Below are 17,304 nucleotides of genomic sequence, written 5' to 3' on the forward strand. Positions count from 1 at the left end.
TCGCCGGTACGTCTTTACGGGAGGGAGTATCGCAGAGGTTCAGTGCGAGCCGTTTTACGACTGTTTCACGCAGTTCTGAAGCGCGGCGTGCCAAAGATCGTGCAGCTTCAATCACCGACGTTATTAGTAAATACACTTTAACCGACGCGCCTTTACCGTACATTTACTCGTCGGTTTTTATGCCGGGATAGCTTCGAAATATGTCTCGAATAAATAAAGATTGGAAACATCAGTCAGTGCAGGGGTTCATTGAGAATGACTCGTGAGCCGAGCATCTGATTATACTAAGACATTTGAAGGAGTGTTTCAGTATCTAAATGTTTGTAACTATTACAATTTTATTACGAATACAATCAACAACATTTAAAAATATTCAGAATGAACTTAATAATAAAGTAATCCGCGTTACGCGACAATCCTCGTCGTAACTAGTATACGAAGCCTCCCAGGCTGCCAATACGTAAGAATGTTTACGCGACTGTGTGCCGGCAATTACGGCTGAATCAACACGTTGCGGTGGCACCACACGCCGTTGTGATCAAAGTCGTTCGTTAGGGGAACTTATAGCCGAGTGCCGTGATTGCTAACCAGACTTGGTGCGAACGTCGCGTCAAAACGCGTGCGAACATGTTCCATCAAAAAAATTATGCAAATGTTGTTCAGTTTTTTGTTTTGATAGAGTCGCACTGAACACTATCGGCATACGTGAGCTCAAGTGTAATCGCCTGCTTTTAAGTATCGTAAGCGGTTATATAAGCTTCGTAAGTTAATAATATTATCACCTTTAAAAGAGATAATGAACCTGTATTACCCTGGAGCTAACTAATAAACTTTAAAAAAATAATGTGTCAGCTCTCACTTGAGACAAAAGCGACGTCGTCCGAGGTTACGATAGGATACGTAGAAAAAAAGAAAATCTGGGGGATTTACGGTGTCTCCGAATGCATATTCCAAGATTTGATACAATATGCTTGCGAATAGAGTCGAGATGGCCCAGTGGTTAGCATGCGTGCATCTTAACCGATGATTGCGGGTTCAAACCCAGGCAAGCACCGCTGTTTCATGTGCTTAATTTGTCTTTATAATTCATCTCGTGCTCAGTGGTGAAGGAAAACATCGTGAGGAAACCTGCATGTGACAAATTTCATAGAAATTCTGCCACATGTGTATTCCACCAACCCGCATTGGAACAGCGTGGTAGAATATGTTCCAAAACTTCTCCTCAAAGGGAGAGGAGGCCTTTAGCCCAGCAGTGGGAATTTACAGGCTGTTGTTGTTGTTGTATGCTTGCGAATGAGATGATGAGAGAGATGCACAATCTGTTTGGTGCGTAATTTATGTTCAATATATACGTACGCAAATGAAAACTATTCCAACATAAATATTCCTTTTATGTTAGAAGGATGGTATACATGATCCCGTTTCTGGCGTCGATAGAAGTGCACGGAACGCGAACGAGTACGTCTGCGTTTGCAAGTAGCGCTAGCGATGTATCGGTTCTTGGTTGTATTTTTTCTATATTAAATATTAAGGAGCGGTAAACCTCGCCCCGAACATAAAGTTTGGCCGCTGTGTATCACCTGCTCCTACGTCTTCCGTACAAGCGTGTTTTATCGACTGGAGTTGGATTTAAACGAAGTACATCGATATTTATGTTAGGATTCGGAAGTTTATGGTCCGTCTATAGTTTCATTATTTAAATACATTTTTATTACATTTTAATAAAGTATGCGAGGAAAACGAACTCGTCACGCTCCGTGACACTCGACGTTTATCGTTATCGTTACGCTCGGCTACGGGAAACATTTACAGAACATGCAAACATATGAGTGAAGACGAGACGAGCGAGAGGACGCTGTACGTATAAGATTCGTTTTACGGAAACAGGATTGCGTCAGTTGATAGGGACTGAAAAAATATACTTGAAACTACTAAGATGCGGCTCGCTTGGTTTAAGTAGAAATCCGAGAGGTATTTGACTAAATTAAAATCTAAATAGTGTATTCACATGTGTGAGTATGTAAGGTAAATTTAGAAGATGGAAATTTATAAGACAGTAATGGCCACGAGTACACCACAATCATACATGGAACATACATTCGTGCAATATGTTATCATTCACTTCCGACTGTAGGCGGCGCCGTCTATCAGGACGGCGACGAGCGACCGACGGCTAACGTTATTCCGCACGCCCTGACCGCACGCCGATAGCAACACTAAACGCAACTGGAGAGGAATAAACCGCAAGGTGGACTCTGCGCCGCTAAATATATCTGTCATGTGCTCTTAGTTCGCGAAAATATTGCCGACAACAAAACGATTAAGTACTTCAAGAAAGTTACTTATTAAATTACCATTTTAAAGAGATACCCTCAAAAAATGTCATATCATTGTCCTCTATGTCATCTGAAATATTACTGTTAATATTTATTTGAAAACGTTTCGTCACCTTCACAAAAATGCCTTATATAGGAACACTAGCACCGTTTCGAATAGCAGCCCCCAGCGAGAAGAAATGGCAAGAAATGAGCATAGTTGCTCTTTTCAAATACAGACAGACAGATTTACAATGTTGTTTTTCTCAATTAGTGTCCTGTGATGAAACCCGAGCCAAATAGTTGTTTTCTTCTAAAAATATTTTTTTAATTAATCATAACATTTACTTATTTTAGTCTAAAGTTTCTACATTTCTCTTACTAACGGTTATTCAAAGACTTCAGATCCGTAAGTAGCAAGCCCGTAGAAGGTTCCGTGAGTATTTAGTATATAGTATCTCAAACATCGCAAACTAACCGTTTGTCGTGTGAAGTCACATGTGGGTCGTGCGAGCGAGTATTGTGCTGTATTGCATGCGTGGTCGAACTATAACATTCATATCAAATTCGTTATGATTTATTCGATTACATTATATTGTAACTAATTTTTTTTTCATCTTCAATTATTAACTAGGAAACAATTTTTCAAAATAATATTTTTTTTTCGTATAAAAATACCGTTGCAACATTTGATCACACAAGCAGATGCAAGGCAAGCCATATCATACACGGTTGATTGATTAGGTAATTGTTAGTGGTAATAAAGTATTTCATATTTTAGCTGACGTTATATAGAATTATCTATTTTTAATGTATTGCTGTACTTTTCCCTTATACCTGTGAATTTGGAATATTAGACCTCTACTAAAACATTGCACATTACGAATATAATGTATTAGAGTGTAATTTAATAAAAGACCAGCTTCTAACCAGCCCTGATACGCCCATAGGTTATTACTATTCTTAGTATATTCGATGTTTTCAAATATATTTTATGTTTATGCGATCTCATACCGCGTGCAGTCCAGTTATGAAATATCTGATGCGTCCGGCTCGATAGCGTAATGGAAATAGTTGAAAAGTCCGGATAAGTTTATACTTTATTACTCTTAGAAAACGTGAATGCAAGCAGTTTTCAAACGCAATACCCACCTGTGCGCGCGGCAGGCTCAGCGGATGCTCAGCTCCGACGACCTCTAACAAAAAGCATACTTTAGTAATCTTTCACAGCAAATCGCAAAGCCATTGAATTCGCAGAGCAGCCTTCGCAGCGCCGTATGCTTTTTGCTAGAGGCTAGAGCCTGAAGTTTTAGACCATAAACAAAAACGCTAAATTAATTTCAATTCGCCGGCTCGTCGGAGCTGAAGTGCATCAAGTGCACGAAACACATTTCGGTGGCGCCCGCAGATAAGACGGCTGCGTGAATGCCGAACGACGTGTATTGATTTTGATATTAAATTCCATATATAGCAGTTGTAATTACATATTTACTCACGTTTGAAATTGAACTTTATTTTAAAAACAAAGTATCGCTCCGGTATATTTGATAACACTTGTAACAATGTAAGCGATACCTGTTTTGTTATTGATAATAATCGAAGGAAACTTCAATGACAGACAAAAAGTTTATCGATTTCGACCTCTCGACATTGTCAATCATTCGGCAAAATGTCGATTAATTTCATCACTCTTTATCGTTGCCGAGGTGACCAGCAACCTGGACCCACAACAATGGGTAACGCGTCTGTTGCTAAGCAGAAGATTAACCTCCTGATAACGATAATAACGCATATTCGTTATTGTAATTTATAAATACCCATCGCGATGCACGCCTTAAAACCAATGTACTTTTTATCTGCATCTTTTCTCTATGTATACATGCCTTTTATGACATATCATCCTTATAGATTTTTTAGCTCACGAAGGCGCGCCCCTCCACGTTGATTTATTTTTTCGGCGTCATACAATAACCGAGTGACGCTCGTCCTAAAACATGTCTTATGTGCGTAAGTCGACTGACAGGGAAAGGCTGCCAAAAATACAATTTAATTACATTTGTGTATAGTTTTATTAAACATTAAACAGTTTAGCGTAGAGGGGCGTGCCTTAGTTAGAGAATAGATCTATACCCAGATGCGTACTTGCCACAATTAATTTTGGTGTGATTAGTTTTTAATTTATTGATTGAAACGAAATGAGGCAGATTAGTTGCCACTGTTTGGAATTTTTGTGTACTTCTAATGGAGCAAGTATTCTACAGTTCATCCTTAATCGCTTTCAAATATCCCGTTTGCATATAGACAAATGTTACCCGGGCTTCTGATCACCTATTGTGTATTAGTGTGTATGTAGCAGCACTTTAGACACAGTTTGGTGAAACCCTTTAAACTGCCCTCCTGTACTCGTATGAACGGGATCAAAGTCATTCATTCGAAGCTCCCATTCGAGATTACACAGATCAGGTACACATACTCGTGCGAAGCGCTTTGTTTTGTATGTACGAGAAGTTTGAATTTATGTCTCATGTGAGGCTTATAAATATCTCATATGTGTAAATTGTGTCTAAATGTGATCCAGATCAATATCTCTATTTTAAACTGACTCGTAGTCTCCGCGAAAACAAATGAAAGCGTCATTTTTTCTCACAACATCACCTTGCTTGAAATATATTTTATAATATGTTTTTTTAATGATTAAAAAATATATATCTTTGGTATAACCGATAACCAGCGTATTTTTGTGAGTAGAGTCCTTGTAAAATCTATTCTATAAAGAGGATACAATATCACGACCATGGTATGAAATGATTAGCACATTTAGACTGAGGGTAACTAGTTTTTGACCCGCCAAGAAGAGGTAGTTTATGTTTGACTCCAACAAAAGCAAGAATTGAGAAACAAACGCTTCTTGTAATCACAAAAGTGAATACAAACGACACATTCAGTAATCAGGTAAGCATAGACCGGCACACGTGGTCGGCACTCGTTGTAGCCACACCCGTTTTAATAGCTTTCATTTACTGACAATGCATTCAATAAAGATGTTCCAACGGAAGGGGTTTGCGGGCGGACCTCTATGTGGATTAATAATGAAATCAACGAGCCAGGCGACAGCCCTGACTCACCATCCGTGAGACAAGAGCACTGTCGTGGCTACAAGAAATTCAATTTAGCCGGCCCGTGTATGATGTTATTGGTCGAATAATTGATCTTAAAACTGCTTCGGGTTTGTAAACGACTTTATCGAAAAACGTTACAGATGGCTTATGGACTGCATATCTGATCAGATCGCCACGTTAATAGTCACTGTAGTACGATGTCTATGTCTATGTCTCGTTATTGTTACCATAATGTCGCCTAGAGAAACCAGCAGATACTACTTTTGACTAGTTTTGTAATTATTTACAACTTCCAATGTTAAATATATAAATCTGAACAAAAGCCACGTAACTATGGACTAGCATAGCAATCACGAAGCGACACGTCGTCTAAAGGCCGGTGAAGAAATTAATTGGACACGGTGGTTTATGCGCGAGCGCATTTCCGAGACCAATTCGTTAGACATACATTAGTATTTACGACGATATCAATTTACGCGGAACGCAGCGATTAAATCTACGTAAGTTTTACATTTCACTAGCTTACCTATTGTTTTTTATTTAAAAGTAATTTCTGACGTCTTCGACTTAAACAGGCACGAGTTACTACAAGGTCGCTTTTCACTTTTCGAACAATACGTACTTACCAAAAATACATATTTCAATTATTCAGTCGTTTAACGTTTCGAGTTAATTAAGGCGAATGAGTGGAGTGGAGTGTTGAATCTGATAATATGAACAGTAGCACAATTACAGCTATCAAACATCTTGAGGGAACGGACTTTGTCTGAGATGCCAACAATAGCGAACAATGCAACAGAACACAATCAAAGGCGATGTGAAGTTTGCGAACGCGCGAAAAAACTTTCAAGTACATTTCCATAAAAAAAAAAAACAATATTTAAAATCGAGATCTCTGGCGCAGATAAGTATAGTATGCGCGTTTAATTTTTTGCACACTTACATAAAGTCAGTATTGTACCTCACATTTCAAACAAATTTATATTCCTAATGTATCTTAATATGTAAGGTATACATAAAACCATACTATTAACTAACTCTGCATATTCATACAATCTATTTTTATCTTTACTGTTTTATAAAGCTGAAGAGTTTATACGTATCGTATTATGGAGGCAAAGTGTATTATGCGGATGTCTTTATTTGGTGTACACTGCCCTGACACAAATGAAAACTTTGCAGACTTTCGATTTTTAACTAATCACCATAATTTAAAAAGCAACTTTGGTTGAAGTCTCCACACCGACAATGTAAATGAAGCAGATTTAAACAGTGTTGATCAAAATAGCTGTACATATTTAAATTAAACAAAACGTAACGCAGGTAACTCTTAGCGGCTGGCATCGGATGTGCGCTCGGTGTGTCTACAACCGACTACAACGATGTATGAAGATAAATTATAAGCACTGACCTAGTCCAACAACGTAATAACGTTATATCTACTTAATAACATTTTAAAATAACTGACCGAAATACAACGCACAGCTATAACTATCGGGTACCGGTAGTAACAGAATGAAATTCGAATACGAATTCCCTCGGGAACGAAGGTGTGCATCTATTAGGGGGTCGGATGGAGGATGAAAATCTGTATGAAAGTCAGTAATATTTAATTTCATGAATAGATATTTAAGGTTTATGCGTTTGGTTAAATACAAATGATATATGATACCTATTTATTCAATACATACTTTCACCCACTTAAATGATGAATTAAGTGGGTGAAAGTATGTATGGAAAATAATCATGTATAAGGAATAAACAAATTGTGGTCGAGGTCTCCGTTTATAAGCTAAAGAGCACAGAGTGATCCCATCGGGTAACCGGCTGGCGTAAACTAATTTGATTGGAGTAGTGATAAGAAATCATTAAGTGCGAAAGAAGATTGCGGATCGAACGTATTATTTGTTTAATTAATATATAATATGATGTCACGGCACGTAACGCGGAAAGTATCGAGTCTGCACCGGCCCGATAGCGGCGAGCGCCGCGCGCCGACCACGCTCGTATTTACTCATTTAATTATCTGCTCCGCTCCCTAAATCCCTCCACATTCGAAACTTAATTTTCTTCAGCTCGATTGAGAAGTTTCTCATTAATTTTCTATCAACCGGCAAAGGCGACAGCCGGACAACACAAATACAAAGTAATCAAAATTGTATAATGAAACGTCGGAACGAATTGATTGCCTCTCGTGGTCTAATCGTGGTGTCTGTGGCCTTACGCACCGTATTTATGACCCGTCACAACCGGGGGCTTGGGGGGTTCGTTCCCATCGCACACTGCGCCAGCTACCCTAGAACACTGTCAGCTGTTTCCATAGTTTCTTATACAGATATGCTGAACAAGTTACGAGGGTTTTTGTCGGACCGAGTAGAATTTTTACAAATTTAAATAAATATAATACTTTCTAACTTTTTTAAATAAAATTTATTTAACATATATAAATTAACATAAATAAATTGAATGTCGGATTGGTACAAAAACATAGTTTTGCCCGTTACGTAGTAACAATCAGATGCTTACAGCTTTACGCTAGTTTTATGACGGATTCCTGACTATAGTTCGTGTGATGTCATCGTTTTTAATGTTGCTTGTAGTCAGTGCAATCGACAGTGAATTTCCATTTTCATTATTTAGACGAGCGAGGTGCAGTGCTCATTTTTGTCGGTCTAGTTGACTTCGCGTAACTTAAATTGCTCCTGAACATAATTTCGCCGACTCTTACACGTAGCCGAGTCCCCGACGTGCAGGCGTCTAATGTCGGCAAATTATTATAATCTCCATTTAAAATTTTAATGTAGGTAAGTAGTTGTGAGCGAGTTACCAAAGTGTCGAGGCAAAGCGGCTAAATAAGGCTTCTAACGTAACTTCCGCGGCCGAGCGTTTGATGGAATTACGTTTAAATAAAATAACAACAAAGCCGCCGGGCGCAGGACGTTTGCTGTTTCACTGAAACATTTCGCTGCATCTTTCGCTCCTAGACGAACGGCTATACATTTTTTAGAAAAAATAAACATTTAGAAGTTACAACTGAAGTACAAATGTCTGCGATTTTCACAACCCCAGCTCTTTGATGGCATTAAATAAATTAAGTTAATTTAACAATGATATAAAGTCACAATAGCAATGATATAAAGTCCAAAGATATCTAGGCTCTGAACCTAGTCCTAAGACCTTGTTTTGTATGTCTCTTTAGGATTTTTATCGTTCATATTGCATTGTATGAAATAAGTTTGCACGGGGACAATATAATAATGATTTGTATGTAGCTGTGAAGCGGGGGATAACGAAGACACATCGCGGCGCAGAAAATACAGGAGCTCGTCCTCTCTATCTACAGCTCGACCGTTGCGTTGATGTTCTCATATAGTCATTATATCAGTCTGTCTGTAACTCTCCCACGGCCAAAGGTGTTTTTAACAAAGTTAGGTATCAATCGCAAACATTAAGGAAGGGCGAAAGCTACCTTTGTTGCCCGACACCTGACAACCTCGGCCGTCACTGGAACTTTATATGGGACTGAACGCTACATTGAAACTAAGTTAAAAATAAAACTTTTACTTTCAATTTTGGCTTCGTTCACTGTGTGTATAGTTCTTTTAAATATTTGTTAATTGGAGGCGCTACCCAGAGGAGAGAACTCTTTAATTCAACAGTTGATTGCGGGATCGCATCGGGATTCCACGAGCTTAAATAATAATGACGTGACGTGACGCAAGTAATTCTGTCACGTGTTTCCAGCAGCCCGCGGTGACACGGCGTTCGCTCAGCTTGGGCCGTTTCCGCGTTCACACCATCATAATGTTATTTTAGAAATATTTACATACGGGCAAATTATAAATATGGTACAAATGTAGCGTTACACGAATATATTTGAATAATAGGGGCGCCATTAAAAATATCGGCTAGGCATAATATTGACTTAGATTATCTCCCCCGAGCAACAATAGCAATGATATCACTTTGTTGATAAACAGCCGCATTGTGATCTCCAATAGGTCTCAAACGACAGACGGCACACAGCACCGATAGGGAGCACAGGACAACAGTCTTAGCCGTCTACAGTAAAGTCATACTTACTAATGAATTGGCCATTACCCAGTACTGCAACCATCAAGCAGATTACTAAGCCGTATGCATTCAATAGGACCGCTGTCGCCTACTTATTTTGGTTTAGTAGTCAGGTCTAAATAGCCAAGTTTCGGCTGTATCTCGACCTAATCTGATTTGATATTACATGACTATTACGAGACGATTATGATCATGGTGGCTCTTAATTAATTAATTTAAGTGTTTGTATTTTAGTTGTGAAAACAGTACTTTACGTATTGTACGTATTTTCAAAAATGGTCGTGGGTTATGAATAATCATGTTCCACAGGTGATAGTATCGTGGAGATAAAAATAATATACCACGTACTCTGTATTAAGAATTTCCTGTCGTCGGACGTATTTGTACTTAAATAATAAATCACTTCGTCAGGAAAAATTGAAGAAAAGTACCTATTTGTGAATAATTTACACGATCTAAGAGCTTCAACACGATTCCGTCCTCACATTTGACGCCAAACTTGTAGAATGGTGCCGAAACCGTCGATTAAAAAATTAAACGCTTTAAAAGGTCGCGACGCTGCGAGGGTGTGACATTGAGTATAAGATGAAATTTGCAGATTCACGTGAGCGCTAATAACGCGGACTTGTGTGAACAACGCTCGAGAGTTTCGCGGGAAACAGCCGCTCCTCGGGATTGCGTATGTTACCCGCTGCCTGTGTGTTTGCTCTCACTTATACTTTCAATAATAGTTTTTGAAACTTAATAGAATGACATTGAAAAACATTTATTTTCATCTTTTTGTGTTTTCGGTCGGTTTTTTTATGGTGGATTGTGGTGTTAGCTTACCACCACCTTTAGGGAACTAAGAATGTCAGTGTTGCCGGTAGTTACCCTACCCCTACCTACTAGTCCTTCAAACATGAACACGATGCTACTGAGTATTGCGGTTTGACGGCAGAATATGTGACAAGTGGGTACCTCACCAGATGGGCTCGCATTAAAAATCAAAATCAAAATAATCTTTATTCAAGTGGGCTTTTACAAGCACTTTTGAATCGTCAGTTAACAATTAAGTGAAGCTACCACCGGTTCGGAAAGTAGATTCTACCGAGAAGAACCAAGATATACGATCATCATACGATTACAAATATTTCAATATTATTTTAAATAAAAAAATCTTACATTAATAACTTAAAAGACAAACAATTAAATCGTAATTACTATTTCCCTTTTCCTGATTTTTCGTTCAATTTCAAACATCGCGACGAGATATTTTTAAAAGTGTTTTTGAATTTTGCATAATTCTCGGAGTGTACTTTTTATTTGTACTGGTCACGTGACTGTCAACACTTCTCGCCTACTTAACGGAACTGAAGAGAAACAAAAGCAACAGACATTATTTCATTTGATTAATTAATAGATCAATTTTTTAATCGGACGCATGAGAGACCCGTGATAAGTTTTCCGTATGCGTTTATGTTATGATTTATGGTACGGGAAGTTATCTCAACAATGGTTAATAATAGTGGACGCCTAATGAGCATAAGAACATTGTTATAAAAATGTACAAATATTTATGTAAATATTTTATTACTCGGTGAGACTCGCGTCGTTGTCTGCCTTTTTAGCTAATAGAACTTTGATAATTCTGATATGTATGTTTTATTATTTAGAAACCATTTATCTTATATAGTCCATAAGTTTATGGAAACGAAAGAGTAGGAATTCAAAGAGAACTAAAACAATATATATAAGAAATCGAAGAAAAAACAAATAATAATAATAATAGAATCGGCATAGCTTTCCGTTTGGAATGCTGAAGTTACTCTAATCATTTTTGACATCAATTTTAAATGTTTCAATTAAATTTTATTGACTGTTTTAATTGTTGATAAAATCAACGCCGGCTGGTGTATTGCATTCCATTATTATATGAGCGTTAAATTACTGCAAGATTCAATGAACAAATGCGTTCCGAATTGAATTATCAGAAATGCAATTCCCGGCGCTAGGTACAAACGCACACAACCCATTTTAAAAGAGTAATTAAACAATGATGATCATATTCCCGGAATAACTTGCAATAATGATTACCGAGAACTGCACAGCAACAGTTGTGCACCTCTGTGAATCTGTTCAATTTAGGTTAACTTTTCTGGAACATGGGTGTACAACTCCACAATAAGTAGGCCAAATAATATTTATAATGTGTAGTCTAATCATTGTAACGCGTTATCGACGCTCATTACCTACCGAGCAATCGCCGCCGGAATTGAACCCCGCTTACAGATAACAGTAAATATCGCTTGCGAAACTACGGCGTGGAACAATACTAAATTTCGTGGGAGAAACACTTACCTCGAGTCGAACTTGTGGCCGTCGTCGAGAGTGCCGGTGTAGTGCATCGTGAGCATGTCCCCATGTTTAGATTTGACAGTGCAGCCTTCAGGAACGCTGACTACGTCGACCTTAAGTTCGGTGACCTCGGGCCCGGCAAACGTGGCTCCGGCTAGCGCCAGCACCACGAGTACGCAGCGTAATGTCATGGCGAAGTTACGAAAAGTTATGGAATGAACGAGATACGCGTACGCTCCGCACGACCGCTGGCAAACAACTGAAGTGAGTGCGTTCCGCTAACTTGGAATTTGTATAAACTTTACTGGCTCGCCGTTGCACTGCCCGGCACCGCTGTGTTCTTCTCGATGGCGCTTTTAGGCATACATTAGAGCGAGATAATTATATTTTTAACAATCTGTCGAGTTGTAGGTGACGCGGCGCCTCTTCGCGTTCGCCACGCACGCGACTGATGACGTGATCTCCTCGTTCGCGCGGCAAATGCGACGTGTTCCACTTTTACCCAAAACTTGCTTCAATTAATAAACATCTCTTTGATAACATATATCAGAAACTATTACCATAGAAACATTAAAGAAAATAATTCCTCAGTATTATTGTTATTAATGTGTCATCATTTACTTTGAAAAATACATTGGCCAGGCAATCTTATCCCAAAATCGTAGATAAAATACACTAACATACAGTTTTTGTTCCATATTAAGAATAAAATATTTATCGCTTAAAATGTTTAAATCATATTTATCACCAAGTATTACTGCGTCGAATACGATTTAAAAAACAAACTTTATTCGTGTATTAACTACAGTTGTAATCCAAATGTAATAGTTGAGTACTTATAGTTTAATATAAGATATTTTCTTTCATATTATAAAATGTGAGAATAGTTATTCTCACATTTTAGTCTTAGTTGAAGGAAGCATAAGTTCAGGTGAATAAATACTAAACGTTGATCACTTAATACGGGATCTATTCATAACGTCTTAGTGCATCCGTTTCGTCGTTCACCATCCGAAGAAAAACACTTCAATTAAAGTATTTTTTTATCAGTATCCACGGCGAGTGGCGACAATCGCGACGAATCTGCGCTCGTTATGCTGAACATAATCTCCGAGTAGGTCAAAGTTTACAACAATACATAGGTAACCTTTAAAGTCCGTTAAAAATAAAATTAGTATCTAAGACGTCGCTCCCTCTTATGTAGTCGATCAAGCGTTAGTATGTACGCGGTTACCATCGTCGAGTTTCTGAAAACATATATTTTTCCACCAGTCAGAGGTTTAGGTTTAGCTTGGCTTACATTTGGGTTCTTGCAATGAAATTCTATAAATATACAATAGAGCGAAGGTCCCTAGAGAGCGTATTTCTGCATGTTTGGTTAGTTGAGACAGCGAACGGGTTCGATCCGGTTTGAACTTGAATATGTTTTGTTTTGCGCTTTTTAAGGAAGTTTTAAACTTAACTATTAAAATGTTGTGCCCTTGAAATGCCAACGCAAATGAGTGTCAGTAGTCGGAAAAGTTAAACATTTAATATGGTCTGTAAACCTACACATTATATTTGTATAATAATATGAAATAATATTTAGAGCATCATGTATAAAAATACATGATAAGAATATATTTTTTACTTGTGTCAATTGATATAGTCCGTTACATATGAGTAGCCAGCACAGTTTCTATAATAATATATGTCAGATGTGCGTAAGTATATACATTCGTACGTACAGGTATCATCGAATGGCGTTAAGGAATTGTATAAATAATCATTTAAATTAAATTAAGGTCCGTGTGTGAGAATATTAAAATGTTGTTGTCGTGAACGGTAACATTATTTACGTCAATAACATTCAACACCCCGTCATTATATTATTATTGGTCAAAAACTAAAAATTGCGTTTTTGTATTGCCATCTGAAAGGTACTCAGTGCGTATACAAACGAATAGATAGGTACCTCTACAAAATAAATATAAAGCTAATGGTAATTGTGAACATCCTTCATATATTTTACCGAACAAGTTTTATCAATATCGTCGGTAATTTTCAAGAAATTCTATAATTTAATCAAAGTTGCCATTTCGCGTGTATGGCGACCATAGCGCTGCAGCAGCCGCTTCCCGCCTTGTAGAAATCCAAAAGTTTAAATTAGAAAGTATTCGTACAGCGAAAGTGCTGCTTAAGATTGTTGTTAACGAAAATTTAAGAATTAATACTTCATAGCAAACAATTCGTTGAGGTTACGAGCCGTGGAGGAGGCACTTATGGGGCCGAATTATAACTTTTGGCAGTCAGTAAACATTTCGAGTGAGTCGAATGCTAAGCTAACTTTCTACTCGCTCGTTTGCAGCGCGTGTGCGTGCGTGGACTCGCGTTGGCGTCAGCGTTACCCGCGACCGACTCCGACGATGGACAAGAGAATAACGACACTCGACTTTAGTTTACCACTAATTGTGGGCAGCCACGAGGAGTCCCCAAGCCGTTGCGTGGCGCAGACCACGTGCTGATGTTTTTACCTTTTGTGGATAAACGACGATATTACTTACTTAAACAAATTTGTTTGTGAATTCCACACTTCGACAGCATTTGAATTAAAATAAAAAATGTGTAACAATTTTAACTTTAGTACAAAAAAAACAATAATTTTAAGAGTGTGATTGTTACTGTCAGGCAAAGACAAAAGAAAAATATGCGCTAGAAATTAATCAAATTTAACTTAAATTACTGCATTTTTTAGTTTCCCATTGATGTTTAATCTGTTCCTTTAGCTCAAAGGGAACAGTTCCGAACATATCGTAAATAATATGCGCTACATTTATAGGAAATTAAAATTAGGTTGTGTATAAAAAAATATAAATAATATACAAAAAAAAAAATTGAATCGTGTCACTTGATTCACCGTTTTCATCCCACTCAAACCTATATCTTTTTATTAATATGAATGCCAGTGGATCGACTGGATGGACTGGCTAAAACGGATTGTTTCCTCTCAAAACACCCACGAGAAGCGAATTGATAACGATGAGAACCTTGACCCAGACTGAGCAATTACCACCTGATGGCCTAAAAGTTCGGAGCTAGCCTACTTTCTAATTGTTTTAAAAAGTGATGTCGTCATGTAGCGCACAATAATGATCAGAATGGGAAACAATAGAAATAGAAACACGAATTAATTAAACATTTAATTGATTATTAAATCAGTCTATGGGTTTTAGTTATAAAATTCAGGGTTACGGCCCTAACTAACGGGACGACACTTGACGGATCATTTACACGACACGGAGCGGCTCCGTGCGCTACAATTATGCCAAAAGTTAATTACAAACTTTTGTTAGCTTATTATTTAAAAATAAGAAGCCTTAACTCTGTTGCATTTTGAAAACTTTTTAAATTACGTCATATGCGTTTTATCTCCCGAACAGACAATAATAAAATCAACTTTGTTCATTTGACACGTTTGAATCAACAGCGATTCCACAAAACACGTTATTGCGAATAAAATCAAAGTTGAATTCGTTACTTTCGTGGTTTATCTCGAAAATAATTGTAACATGGTGATTTTGAGGTTTGAGCTGCATTAACGGACATTCGCAAACCGAGCCTCCTGGCACGCGTAATGTTTATTTATAACACGATTCTATTGTTTTATACGCTTTTGATTGTTCTGTATGTTAAGCCGTTGTCAAACAAATACAAATACGAGCTCATACTCGTTGACGATACTTCTTTGTTTAAATAGTCTCACGATCACGTCGAGTAGAAAACGAACTATTTTCTTTTGCGATAGCGGTGCAAGTCATGTGTCATCCGTAGCAGGAGGAGAATCGGACCCTATTAACGAGAAAGTAACCCTCAAAATAGTATTAACATAAGAAATAGATAGACTTCCAGATGCAGTATTTAGCCTTTATATATAAACTTATACAGAAATTTCGACGTCTTAAACATTTGGAATATGAACAAGTGAAACTATGAAACACGTCTTTCATTACAACTTCGAGAAGTTACAAAGTTACACGCTCACGTTCAATTCATACTTCCTAACATTTTTTGAGCATTATAATATCATTGCTATCTTTGTTTCTACATTCGTTGAAATTTGTTTCGTGATGTTTATACCTATTTTGTAAAAACAAATTAAATCATTGTACATCGTAAAATGATGCACGATATGTGATCATCGTCATGATCATCCAACTGTGGTACGTGGTAGGTCTAGTAGTGGAGGATGGGTGTATGAACATTTATGGTCCTTCTCCGAGAATGGATGAACTACACGTTTTCAAACGAGTCTCAGTCTTTTCAGATGGAACTAGTTCATAAAGTTAATCAATATATTTTGTACAAAGTACAAAAAAAAAACAAGTATTACTTATTTGTGAAGTTCGTTATCGATACGAAAACCGGTAACAGCGGTTTCGTTCGCCTTAGTTGTCGATTACGACTGCCGCACTCCTCAGGCTCGCAGAGTGACGTCATACCTACATGTATATGTCTATATTGACACCTTCGCTTTGGAGACGATCAGGACCATTCAAACTATTCGGCTTGCAAACAATTGGTTTTGATAAAAACATTTAAAATTCAATCAATTTCACTCAACAGACAAACAAGCGCGGCCGTTGTTTTAGACACACAAAACATTAAATTCATCTGCTTTTCATGTTCTATAATAAAAGCGAAAATTAAATAACCGACGAGTATCGGATTTTCGTGTGTCGCAGGCAGACGTTGAGTGACAGTGGCGGGTGCCGCAATGCATTAGCTACAACCATTTTGGCTGTAGAATTATTCAACTCGGTTAGATCGAAAAGACCCAAACAAAATCCGATGGTGTATCAATCAACACAATAATTTGTCATAAACACACCGGTGTCTCGGTATATTGAGTGCCGGAATTGATTGTCCTCAATGGAAGATCATTCACCTGTGAATAGTTAGGGACATATTTAACTATCTTCCTTCCTGAATTCCAAATCGGGCAATACTTTACTTTTGATACATTATCGTATTTCTAGCTGTGAGATCATCCGGCCAAATCGAACGTGATTTCAAATATAAAACTTGATAGATTTGGTCATGGCCTCTAGAAATTTGGGAATTTTTTCTGAATTTCTTGTATTTAAACCATTAACACCATCATTCATCATCATCATCATTATCTGCATTTGCGTTCACAATTCAAACTGAAACAGCAATAACATTGTTAAAGTTGACCTGCAGTTTCCCAGAAGACACCAGTCTACGTGTAATGTGAGCTGTAGTGTTGTACTGACAAGTCTTCTAGATAATTTTAACGACAAAAAGGGATCTCTGGAAAGTGGAACTATAGATTGCTCCGGTTATTCTCTAATCATATGGTGAAGATGAAATTTCTCTAAAACTAAGTATATCTTCGGTCGATCGACAAGTCGGCTATGAAATTTTGCACAAGTTCTTATGAATGCAAACGCTAAAATTGA

General features: G+C 37.6%; 1 protein-coding gene across 2 annotated transcripts in view; it reads right to left on the reverse strand.

Annotated features, from left to right (window-relative positions):
• The window catches only part of LOC124543397 (FK506-binding protein 2), a 31,287-nt gene extending 19,159 nt beyond the window's left edge, over positions 1-12,128 (reverse strand). Inside the window, exon 1 of one of the 2 annotated variants that reach the window (XM_047121612.1) lies at positions 11,849-12,128. In XM_047121612.1, the coding sequence (XP_046977568.1) occupies positions 11,849-12,036 (188 nt within the window). In that variant the 5' untranslated portion in view covers positions 12,037-12,128. The remainder of the gene's footprint in view (positions 1-11,848) is intronic. The other variant, XM_047121613.1, reaches the window with a different exon arrangement.
• Positions 12,129-17,304: the final 5,176 nt, after the last annotated feature.

This window comes from Vanessa cardui, chromosome Z, assembly GCF_905220365.1.
Source record: "Vanessa cardui chromosome Z, ilVanCard2.1, whole genome shotgun sequence".
Taxonomy (NCBI): domain Eukaryota; kingdom Metazoa; phylum Arthropoda; class Insecta; order Lepidoptera; family Nymphalidae; genus Vanessa; species Vanessa cardui.